Here is a 13,014-nt window from a genome sequence, read left to right as displayed (position 1 = left end):
ATCATCCCTTTAGTAGCTATCACTACAAGACACTGCTGCCATACACGTGTTCGATACACGCGATAAGTTACGGGCGCATGTATGGTCGCGCATGTATATGAGTAGTATCGGGCGCGTGTATATTGGCATCTACATTCGCCGCCGATAAGTTACGGCGCGTGTATGGTCGCGCATGTATATGAGTAGTGTCGGGCGCATGTATACTGGTTGCAAAAATGCGTGTACCAACGCGTGTATATTGGCATCTACATTCACGTGTATACTGGTTTCCGAAATGCATGTACCAGCGCGTGTATATATGCACAATTATACACGCTTTATCACACGCGATAACAGAGAACTTTATTAAGAAAAACTCCATTCCTTTACAAAATTAAAAACCATTTTCTTTAAACCATATCATAGTACATTACAGTATATATCATTACACAATCCCACTACATGCATTTACAACAATGTAATATATTCAAAAATAAATCATGAGATGATAATTAAAAGACAACATATACAATAGAAATGTCATCAATTTAGAATGATACAGTGATGGATTGGTTAGGGTTCAATCTCATCTTCAATAAGATCCATCCTTGTTTCCAAACGATCAACATCAATATCCATTTGATCAATTTGTAAGGCTACGATTAAATTTATTCCACTATCGATATTCTGTCCATTGATAATGGTATCGATGCCCTGATCATCCTCATCATCATCACCATCATCCTCAATGGTAGGGTCATCCTCATGATCATGAGAAATGGCACGCTCATCCTCATTATCATGATCATCTCTTATTTTATGATCATCGATCACAACATCTTCATTGGCATGTTCGACATCATCTTCATTGCGGCTTGCTACATCCTCTATATGCTCCATATCAGTGAATGTATTATACATCACTTTGGAACGTGGTGCAATAGGGATGACGTACCACCATTTAATGTCATGCACCATTAGGACAGATAGATAACCTACTCAAATACACATACTCCAGTAATTAATTAGCATATCAAAAGTCAAGGGGTACGCGAGCTTAGATATATATGTACATGAAACACATTAGTAAAAAAATGCATACCTGCTCACATTGTTGTGGCAATACGAGCCTATCTTTCTTTGTTTGCCAAAACTTTGTAGAGTCAATAGTTACATAGCCACTTGCATGGCGTTTTATCGTTGCATTAGGCCCTTTTTCCACCATGTTCATTTGCCATTTGACATCCAAAACATACACAAAGAAGCGACGAAAGTCAAGCCTAAATATGTCTTGGATTGTGCCACAATAATCATCCATTTTTCCATTGGCTCCCTTAAAGCTACTAATGACACCGCAATCTTGTGTATTCCTCTTTTCATCAATTCTTTGTGTTTGAAAATTCTTGCCTTCACACCATATAGCATTGAACATAGTGCACTGGACCAAACTAGAAGCAATATTTGTGTAAGCAATGTGAATAAATATTAAAAGCAAATCACTTACAACTAATGCAAAACATTAGTTCTCTGTACCTTTAACATGCATCCTCGTGCATACTCCCATTCTTCCGCCGTGATATGCAGCCCCTCGTCACTCTCTACTCTCTCCATTTCCTCATGCAACCAATCAACATGGATATCATTCGGAAGTGTTGCTAGATGCTTAGGGTACGCCTTACGAGAGCCATGTTGCCTCCGAAAGAGAGCTCTTTCTGCTTGACTTTTTGTCTTTGCATCCTCATATCTTGTAACCCATCTGCTTATCACATCACTATTAAGGATGCAAGTGAAATTGAGATCATCAATCAATGTTCTGTCAATTACTTTACTCTGTCCTTTTCCTTGAGGCACAATAGAGGTCATCCTCAAGTCATCTTCATTGCTCCATAGTCGCGGCAAAGAGCTGTCCACCTGACCAAGAAATTCTGAAATATATACAAGAGACTCTTGTATCAACCAACCCTCGGCCATGCTTCCTTCGGGCCTTGCACTTTGCCTCACAAAGTCTTTTAAGGTCTTCATGAAGCGCTCTAGGAAGAACATCCAACGTGCATGCACAGTGCCACATAAAGCAATTTCGTCCACTAAATGCACAATGAGATGTAGTTGACTTGTGAGAATGGTTCGCGAAAAAGTCTCCTCTACCAAACAAACCACCTCCACTGCCATAACACGCGCATCATCCAACGTGGCTGGATCAATTGCTTTGGAACTAACATATCTGAAAAATAAATGAATAGTACGTTATACCTCATGCACGTTCATTTTGCAAGGTATAATGAAGGGTGATCTGACATGGGTTTTACATACCTCACAATCTCACCCATCTTATAAATACATTTTTCAAACTCTTGTTTGCACAATGGTCGATGCTAGTAGGTAGTATGAACTGCGCACATAAGAGCACATGTATGTATGGTTTATGGCATTACAAAATTTAATTTCAACGTACAAGACTTGGAAAACACTTACTTGGAGCATCTTGTGCCAATCGTGGGACTTCAACCCATATAGTTGCTCAACGCCTCTTTTCTTAGTGGTTGCAAAGGCTCCCTTCAATGATCTCATGCATCCAGTGGGAGTACACAAAGTGGTGATGGTCTGCTTTACCTGAACGTGCCCACCCTCCTCTCATGGCCAAGCTTGACGCATACGTCCTGCGACCCGCAAGTCCTCCCGTACGCTAACATTGTCTCGTTTACCAATAACGTGTTCCCAAATATCATATCCCACATTCTTGAAGATGTTCACGGGATCAAGAAGATGGTTGATCTTAAAATGGATCCAATATGGTAGACGGAAAAAAATGGAGTACCTACACAAGGGATTGCTCTATGTGATCTTTAACCCAATTAGAGACTACACAAAACAAGATTGAAAGTCATGCATTGTCCACATCAACACTGCTTTTAAGTCGAAGTGTCGAGAGGAGGGAGGCCTACTAATGTCCACCACCACAACACCTCTCCATAGTTCCTCCAACTCATCAATCAACGGTTCGAGATAAACATCCATATGCTTGACTTTATGTTTCCCTGGAATTAGAAGGGATAACATAAGATGTCCCTTCTTGATCGCCATTGATGGTGGAAGGTTGTAATTCACCAACACAACTGGCCACACGCTGTATGCAGTGCTTTTGAAACCAAATGGATTCACTCCATCCATACCTAGGCCAAGTCTCAAGTTTCTGGGCTCTGTTTTAAAGCTGGGCCACTCATCTTCAATATGCTTCCAAGTGTCTGCGGGAATTCTCCACATGCCATCATCCGATCGATGTGAGGAATGCCATGACATGAGCTCTGCTATGGATTTGCACTTGAACATGTATTTGATGATGTGAGGAATTATAGGAAAGTGTCGCAAGACTTTACGAGGTACATCAAAACTCTTCACCACAAGTGGGACAATGTCGAGCCTCCTTATGCGTCCCACGAAAGAGAAGGCAATCATTGATGCATGCATGTATGCGATCATAATCCAATCCTCCAAGAGATGTCACATAGCGCCTCGCTATGTCTCTTGAGGTGGGTAGTCTATTCCCCTTTGGAAGCATGTTTGATAATAGCCTGCATCCAATATCATCAATTAGCCCTAAACCCTAAACCCCAAACCACTAATTCAAATTTGCAAGTTAGAATGCTTACTTCAATAATGCGTCAAGACTTGCATTGCTCCATCCATAAACTGTTTGTATACTGAGTAGTTCAAGTGAAGCACGTAAAATAGAGAATGTGCACCCTTCAAAAACCGGTGTCGATGAAGACTTGTAAAGATGCTCTTGTTCCATATCATCGTCGTCCATACCTTTGGGATCATCCCTAAAAAGATACTGCACCATATCATCAAACACTTCCTCTTCCACAACTTCGTGGGGTGCAGGGCTATTGTCATCCCTTTCCCACTCATCTCTGACAATAGATCCCGAAGCTCCAGCATCATCTCGTCGACGCTTTGCATGCTCTCGCCATGCGTAGGGCACCATGTTAGGGTGTGGTACTGCATCCTACTTCAATTAGAGTATATATATTACAACTCCATTAATTTGGACACCATGGGTCGTTTGAATACTATCAATTTATATCTACTCACCTCTAAACCTGTTTGATTCCATTCTCCATACATGGAGATGTGATTCAAGGTAATTCGACGCGCTCGTACAATGCATCCTTGACATCGATTACACATACACTTGATCCTTTGTCCCAACCACACATCGCAATTACGATGAGGCATTGTCTCATCCTCACCAGAACCGCTTGAGGAGGTTGATGACATCCTATGTACAAAAGAGCAAACACATAATCATAATCAGTTTTTAATGAAAGTATAAAAAGTCTCTATATCCTGTGTTGATCGTGTGTAATAGCGCGTCTCACTGTTTTAAATCGTGTGTAACGTGTCTAGATGTGTAAAATTGCGTGTATGAACGCGGCTGTTTTATAATACATGCAAATATACACGCGCTCCTACACGCGACCACCTGTCTATACCTAAAATAACCCGCCGCCTTCTCCAAAAAACCATTTTCAAACTCCATGTTTCCTCTCCTTTGTCGCCGCCAAATCTTCCCTCTTCCAACAGAGAACTAAAGCGAAGTGCAAGGAGCAGACACGGGTGAAGGAAACCAGCCAAAAAGAAGACTCACTTTTCCAGAGGTGAGTCAGTTTGTCCTTTGTCCTGTCTCTTTCCTTCCATTTATTTATGCGATTGTCTCTTTTCATTATGTGATTGTCTCCGTCCTTTCTTTGGTCATGCCTGCTTCAATATTTTTGTGAACGATAGTGACAGTCTAGGCTTTCTTTATAAGAAAGAATTGTGGGTGGTTAGTCGTTTTGGAAAAAGTTTTTACGCAGGCCGCGTGTACGAGTGCGTGTATGTCTGCGTGTACCCTATTTGCACAAATTGTTCACGCGCAGATACACGCATTTTACATGCGACTGTGTTTGTCCTTAAAGTTCACCCATGCTTGCGTGTCTTGCTTGTCGATCCAGCTCAAGAGAGAGATGATCCCATCTGCATATGGCTTGCCTTCACAAAATCATATGGATGATGGAGATGCTAAATCATTTTGGGCGCCATCCTGGTCCAGTTGAGCTTACAGAGTACATGTATGCCCATCCCCCTCCTAGATTCCTTGGTAGTGTCACCCCGCCCCCGACTATCCATGTCACTCCACTGCCGTCTATGCCTGCAAGTCCGGCGAGACGGCATGCAGCTTCTCCTCTTCCATGCCCACCAAGGAGACATACCCAGTCCCAAACACACTCACGCACACCCTCCCAGGCACCCTCACGTCAGGGCTCACAACCACCATCACGTACTCTCTCACAGCCACCACAGTCACGTAAACAATCCCCCAGTCTCGTGACTCCACTTGTAGTACTATAGAGGAGAGCAAAAGCCGCAGTAGGAAGAGTGGGAGTGGAGGATGCGGCGGGTGCTTTGGTGGTGGAGGTAGTAGGGCACGCGGTGAGAGAACAGATAGAGGGAGAAGAGTTAGAGGAGACAGTGAGGATGAGGAGGAGGTGAGAGAGGTGGAGGCAGTGATCTACTATGATGTGACGGATAGGGGCGGGGTAGTGATGGATGCGAGGGGGAAAGAGGTAATGGAGTACATGCGTGGGGTAGTTTCAAACTTGTACAGAAATTATTTTATTAAATTTAAAGATCAAAATAGCCGATTAGTTGGGGAGGTGATAGATGTTGTACATAGTCGGTACCCCAATCCCCCACATGCGACATTCTTGGATGTATGGGGAAGGACGCGAATAAGAGAGATCTTAAGTAATAAAAGATCTCACCTTAAGAAACTCGCGTACGATGATGGGCTAAATGTAGCTGTCTGCGGGTGGCTATCCTGCCGAGAAACCTACCCTCCTTCCACTGCACACAAACACGAGTGGAAGGAGGCAAAGAAACGAGCAGAGGGTGGTGTGAAGAGCAGGCAGCATGTGGAGGCACGATGGATCCATATGGAGACCATCGGATCTTCACATTTCGGATCTAGCGGCGTCGAGTCATGGGAGGCAGAGTTCGTAAGTATCTTGCCACTTTATTTGATTGTTTACTTAATTCATTGATTCTATGATTGTTTTAATCTTACAAATTGTGTTGATTATGATACAGCGACGGGTTATGGGGAGGAAGTCCACAGCCCACGATACTGGGCATAGCAGACGTGACATGTGGGCCCTCTTCAGAGCCGAGGGACGTATTACGGACGTGCAATTTGAGATGGCCATGAGACCATACGGTCGACAGGTACTTGAAAACTCTAAACGAATGATTTTATACTTATATACGATATATTACTTGAACAAGCACAAGCTGCTGCTGTACCTGCTCATGCTCCTGCCACCACTGATGATCCACCCACCACCACTGCTCCTGCTGGACGTGAGCACTACTCATTGGACATGTATACCGACGTGAGCTCATCTGATCATGGAGGGAGTAGCGGGTCATCATCTGGGTTTGAGTAGTACTCAGACTTATAGTATCACATTCCATATTGAGGATGTGGTTGTATATATATTTTTGTAATTGAAGCCATGGGCTTTTTTAGACAAACCAATTTGATTTTGTATATATTTATTTTTAATTGAAGCCATGGGCTACTTCGACATATGGACTCCCTTGTATATATGTGTACACATAAAATTTTGATAGTAATATTGAATCGTGAATTGATAGTATTGCATTCATGTCTGTCTTGAATCATGTATTGACAATGTATGCATTCATGTCGTTCTTGAATCGTGTAATGACAATGCACTAAATCTTCCTCGTGGATGGTGCAATGCACCCAAAAAAAAATCCAGAGAGTGCTATTGGGTGCCAGAATGTTGGAAAGGTACCAAATAGCACTCTCTAGATTTTTTTTTTTGCTCTCTGTTTGCGTGTATAGACGCATCAATTCTGTAAAAGTCACGTGTATATACACTGATACTCTGTGAAATGCACGTGTATAAGCGCAGCTAAACTGACAAAACGCGTGTATAAGCCCTTATATCAGCGCGTTTGACTGCGTCTATACACGCGCTTTTACACGCATGTCTCTGGCCGCAATGATACACGCGCTGATACACGGGCCCGCTACTTTTTTTCCACAAGTCATTTTCCGCGGCTAGGAGCGCGGGTATGAGCCCGATCCCTTATAGTGTATGCACCTTAGGATAGGCTAGATTAGTAAAATGATTAATTTCTTAATTAGTTTTTAAGCAAATTTTTCCCTCTTTTGCCAAGCTCCAAAATTATCAAGAATCAAAGATTTTTGGTTCATTCTCTTCAAGTACGTATAACTTGGAGCTAGTACAACATCTTGAGTTGCAGCACATCAAAGGAGACCATCACTTATCAAATCAAGAGCTCAAAACACACCAGTAGTTGGTAGAAAAATCTTAGAATTTTCCATCATACTTGTAATCATTTGCTTTATGGGTTTAACACATATGTTGTAGAGGATGCGTACGTGGATTTCTTGAGCACAAACACCAATCATTGAAGCTTCAATTGAAAAATCATTCTCTACTCTATGACTAAAAAATTACCTCTATTGATAAGGTAATTAGTACTAATTATAATCAGTTTTCGAATCCATTTAGGGTTCCACTTTACCATTTGGGTGTTGCTAAACACTTGTGCATCATCGAGATCAACTTGCCCAAATCATGGTATTTTTTGGTTTTTTAGATTTTGAATTTGGGAAGTGTTCAATTGCATATCACCACGTTTATAAGGGACTAGATAATGGTGGCTTTGGGTAACCCCATTGCAAAGACCTTCCCATCCCCCATAAGGAAACTATTAGATTGATTAATGTGGAAAAAAATCGGTACTAGGTGGTTGGGTAAACTATTAGATATATTAATAGTGATTAATGTGGAAATAAATCGGTGCTAGGTGTTTGGGTAAACTAGCACTATATCCAGGCTATGTGTGCGAACAACTGTTAGTATGTATAAGTCTTTTATGTCAGAACAACCTGTTAAAATGGTAAGCCTTTCCACATAAACTAGGAGATTGCGGTAAACTAGGACTGCGTGCAAAAACTAGGACAAGCCCCACTATGCATGCCAAGCCGAGTGCAAGGCCAATGCCCACAGCAGCACCTGTGGATATGACTTGCCTTTTGCCTTGTGTTACTGTGACAACAGTACTTGGCTGCAGTGAGGATGAGGAGGATGAACTATTAGCATTAGCTGCTGGATAAGCAGAGGTTTTGAGGTAGGTTACAGATGTCGTGCTCAGTCTGTTGCCACTGTTGACCTGACCCAAGGTGCTGAGATGGCAATACTGTCCATCATACGAGGCCGCCGCGCAATAGCAGCTGGCATTGCAAGCTTGTGCGCATGCGTCCTCGGAGGGGAGGTTATTATAGTAGTGGTAATCCCAATTAGCGGAAACAGAATCCGTGCTGTATTGAACTCCAGCCAATCTGGTCAGCTTTGTGCCCAAATCACAATCCAAGGGGTAATCAGAACGGCAGCCTGCGGACCAGTCGTTAGACTCCACGTAGTCAAATCCATCTGGGCAGGAGCAGGTGTGATTGGTCCTGTCGAGGGCGTCATCGCTGCAGATGCCATACTGTCCACATAACCCGATGACGTTGCAGATGTTAGAAGGGATTTGCACGACAGGGTTCCATGATTGGCTGTCTGCAGAGAGCATGTATCTTGTGAGCACTCCATTCTCGGACATCACGATCCTCTCGAGTTGGGCTGATGAAGAGGATTGCAGCAAGGCCCGCACTATGTGCCCCGTCTTGTTGTACAGCACCAGCCCATCAGAGGCGTTGTAGTATGCCTGCGCTACGTTCAAACCTGACGTGTTGGAACTCCAGTAGGGGTTCGTTGTAAGCTCCACTGTCAACGCCCCCAAAAAATACATCACAAAGTTCGAATCCGTCTGCATCCTCACCCAGTATTTCCCTCTGCTGTCCACCATAGATATACCAGGAAGCAAAGACTGCCCAGGAAGGAGTGTATCTGTGGGATTCTGATCCCAGCTCTGCCATACTATATTACTTGAGGTTTCCCCATACAGCATAATGTTGCCTTGATCAGAGACCACAGCTGAGGACACCCCTCTTCCGGACGTGTTTGTACTCCAGACTTGAACGCCAGAGTCGGATAGGACCAAATCTCCTCCTCTTGTGAGCTGGAGAGAGGCGTTTGCACTGACAAGATGCCCTCGATTGACCGTCCAGACCACAGTCGTTTGCAGCTGGGGGAGCTGAAAGTAGAAGAGGCTGAGAGCAAATGAGGGTGAAGAGGCTGCGCGCAGGAAGCCCAGAGCAAAGGTCTGGTTGGGGGAGACCCAGAAGGTGTTGTGTGTGGGCGTGAGTGCAGGTGCTCCTACAGTAACAGGCGTGGTGGTGTTGTGATCTGTGGTTGCCGCCAGTGCGCCATTACTGTGAAGGACCCCAAGCAAAGAGAGTGCGAGAAGAAAGGCCTTGAGCAGCGCCATGGGCACCATTGCGAACCCTCTGATATTATGTAATAAATAGAAATAGAATGGAGCAACAAAAGGCGGAAGAGTCAAGACGCGTTTATGTGCAGTTCACCACAATTCCATCAAAACATGTTACATATCTATATACAGAAAATGATTATAGTTTTAAAAAAACATCCATCAAAACCTTTAGAACCATGTTTTCAGCCAAAAAATAAAGTTAGTTGAAAATTTTTGAAGAGAAACAATGTCAAGATTATGAATCTATCCCATCTTGTAATAGATCCATATGTGTTGCTTTATCAATGTCCATATCTAATGGAATCTCAATGAAAAGATGAAGTCCATATTAGGGAATTTGGAAAAATCCATGGATTTTGGAAAAAATGAAATAGATATCTTTAAATTAATTTTGATAATTTCGATGAATTTGGTAATTTCATTAAATTTGAAAGAGAACGTGTTGCTACTCAAGGATGCTAATAACACATATGGGGTGCTTACAAACACCGTTTAAGCTACAGTGTAGCCAAGACAACATCCATAAAATTTTAAAGCAAAGTATAAAATCAATCAAATTCTAAATAGTAGGAGACTAACATGTACTAACTCATAAACAAAAGGTGACCAACATAGATCCAACTAGTATTGTAATGATCTAAACTCGCTGCCTTCATCACTGTCCTCAGATGTTGCCAAAATCTCCTTTGCCTTGTACACACATTTGGTGGAATCTTAATCTTTTGTGGCACTTTTTGCCCCTTTTAGTGACCCACGCAAAAACTATTGTGTTTGATAGCTCCCAACGCATAGGATCCTTCTTGTTACAAATCCAGAATTTGTTCCAACAATCTCTATAAACCTCAGCATCACTAACATTTCTCTTTTTGCATACTAGTGCCAATTATTGTATTAAAATACTCTTGTAGTTTTCAGATGTTCTGTTGGCATCTATGTTACTGTGCACTACACCTAACCATATAGGATATATTGGTTCTAATGGTCCGAATAAGAACAAAGTCTCCCTTTCTAACATCAACCATGGGTTGAAAAGCTTGCTTTAGTGTAAGATTCCTCCCTCCAGCTTTTGAGGTGTAAAGGTGTAATAACTTTCCCTTCTGTTCTTGTAATTATTCCCCTCTCTGAAATAGAAGAAAGCTCTTGTTTTATCCTATTTTGGCCTAGAGAGAGAAAATATCTAAAGAGAGGTAATCCAAAATTGAGTTATTTTTTGATATAAAAATCTTCCTAGTGTCTAAAATGGTTTCCCCTTAAACAGAAATTCAAAAAAAGCTTTCCAATGTGCATTTGGATTTAATTGAAAATGTGTATAAGGATCTTAGCCTAAGGGTCAAGAGATTTTTAAAATTTTGGATTATGGTCCAATTAAGGTTCCTATGAGCCAATAAGATTAATCCAAGTGTTTGAATGAGATAAATCCAAAGAATAAAAGAAAATACCAAAAAATGAGTAAATGTTCACATAAGATGAAGAGTTGACTAAGTACAAGGTTTATTAGTTAAAAACTATGAGATATTACTAAAAAAAATGAGATATTTTAGAGAAATGATGAATTTTTGACACCTTGATAAGGAAGGGGAGACCTTTAAGGTAGGTGCATATTTCACACATGTGGATGAGTTTTTAATTCAAAAAAATTGTGATATTTTTATCTCTCCTCTCTCCTGAATCAAACCAAATCAAAAAGGGAACTAAACTGGTCCAAATCTTGTCCAAATTCAGCCAAACTGAAGCTGAAAAATTCTAAAACTTAGTTGGACTCAGTTAGTGGCCTCCCTGACTTATAAATAGACCCTCATTCTTTTGTATTCTCAACTTTGAGCTATACCATGCCAATATTACATTAAAATACTCATATTTTTTACTATCCCTTAAAAATCCTCTACTTTTGGAGAGAGTGGAGCTTCTCTCTCTCTTCAACCATCCTTGGAGCTTTCCTCTTAACACACTAACTGATTGATTGGTTGGGGGCTTCTTCTAAGATAGAAAAGCAAGCAAAAACAAGAGGTAAAGTGTAACTTTATGGTTTTTCTCTACTATTCTCAATGTTTTCACTTCTCAACCCCTCTCAAGCTTGAGAAGTTTCTAAATTAAGTGTTTATAATGAAAATCAAGCTTTTCTTAAGAGTTGTAATGAATAGGTGAAACACAAAGAGATCATCTCCTAATCTTTAGGAAAAGTTACTATTTTGAAAAATCTCCGTTGGAATTTCCATTCGCATCATTACCTCCAGAATTCGACAGAGATCAAGTATACAAAAGCGCTTCTCACGCCGCATTCATTGCACAAAATGAAACCAAGTAGTGTCAACATCATCTAACAAGTGAGTAGAAAGCAGAGAAATGACATTATGCACTAAAAAGCTCTGAAGGTATCATGTATTGGTGATCTACATTTCCATGGTTTGCATTAAGAAAAGTTTACATTTATGCTTAATTAGGATGCTTTTTATGTTTATCTCTCTCCCCCCAAGAGAATGGTCATTCCTATGACCAATTCTCTATTCAAATTATGCTTCTCATTGATAAATTCTCAATTCACAAATAAAACTCTAGGCTTGTGAAGCTAGAGGTTAAGAAAGGGCTTTTTATACTTTTATGCTTCTAAAATTATGATAATCTTATGATTTAAATCTATAAATTGTATTTAAGTTTAGAAGATAGTTATACTGTCATAGTTGTATTCCTAAGTTTATTCTTTTCAAAAATATTAAAAATTATTAGTAATAGCAGTAGCAGAGCTATGGCAAATTTTTTAAGAAATTGATACATAATTCATTCTTATGCATAACGTGAAAAGAGGACTTCCTACCATATTCTAGGATTGGTCATCCTACGCTAAAAGAATGATTTTCATCACATTCAATGGAAAACTAATTTTTAAGGTTTATGGATTGGTCATCCTACACTAAAAGAACGATTTTCAACGTGAAAAGAGGACTTCCTACCATATTCTAGGAATGGTCATCCTATGCTAAAAGAACGATTTTCATCACAGTAACAGGCGTGGTGGTGTTGTGATTTGTGGTTACCGCCAATGCGCCATTACCTGCTGTGAAGGACCCCAAGCAAAGAGGGTGCGAGAAGAAAGGCCTTGAGTAGTGCCATTGATCGACGCACTATCTCCTCTATATTATTTTAAAGATTTGGAAAAGGTTTGGGTAGAATTTGAATTTGGAATATAGAGAGACTTGCTAAGCACTGGTTGTCTACAAAAAAAAGAATGGAGTAACAAAAAAGCCTAGCAAGTTCCTTTTTCTTTTTCAATGGTTTGCAAGTTCCAACTTCCACCTTTGAATTCAACAAAAGGTGAAGTGTAAAGTCATCATTATATCCTCAAATGTCAAGGGGATCTTGAAGCTTGAACCTTTAGTCCACACCTTGGTTTCACTTTAGTCCATCTTTTTGGGTCAAGTTAATACCCATAATTTTCCTTGCTACATCCTCACATATTGAAACTTAAGGACTTTACGTGTAGTGTAAGGGAAACAAATCCTTAACCAATAAAAAAATGACATGGCTTGACATTGGTTAATGGCAAAGTGGTGGTGGCGAACC

General features: G+C 40.9%; 1 protein-coding gene across 1 annotated transcript; it reads right to left on the bottom strand.

Annotated features, from left to right (window-relative positions):
- Nucleotides 1–7,956: 7,956 nt before the first annotated feature.
- Nucleotides 7,957–9,459, bottom strand: LOC147621927 (G-type lectin S-receptor-like serine/threonine-protein kinase At5g24080). The gene has a single exon (XM_086823520.1). The coding sequence runs from the start codon at nt 9,457–9,459 to the stop codon at nt 7,957–7,959; it is 1,503 nt and encodes a 500-aa protein (XP_086679646.1).
- Nucleotides 9,460–13,014: the final 3,555 nt, after the last annotated feature.

This window comes from Cibotium barometz, chromosome 29 (genome assembly GCF_041138505.1).
Source record: "Cibotium barometz isolate CiBa-2024 chromosome 29, ASM4113850v1, whole genome shotgun sequence".
Lineage (NCBI taxonomy): Eukaryota > Viridiplantae > Streptophyta > Polypodiopsida > Cyatheales > Cibotiaceae > Cibotium > Cibotium barometz.
Note: the sequence above shows the minus strand (reverse complement) of the source record. Positions and strands in the feature narration are given on the sequence as shown.

Coding starts and splice junctions, on each gene's coding strand:
- LOC147621927 (XM_086823520.1), bottom strand. CDS start 9,459: ATGGTGCCCATGGCGCTGCTCAAGGCCTTTCTTCTCGCACTCTCTTTG.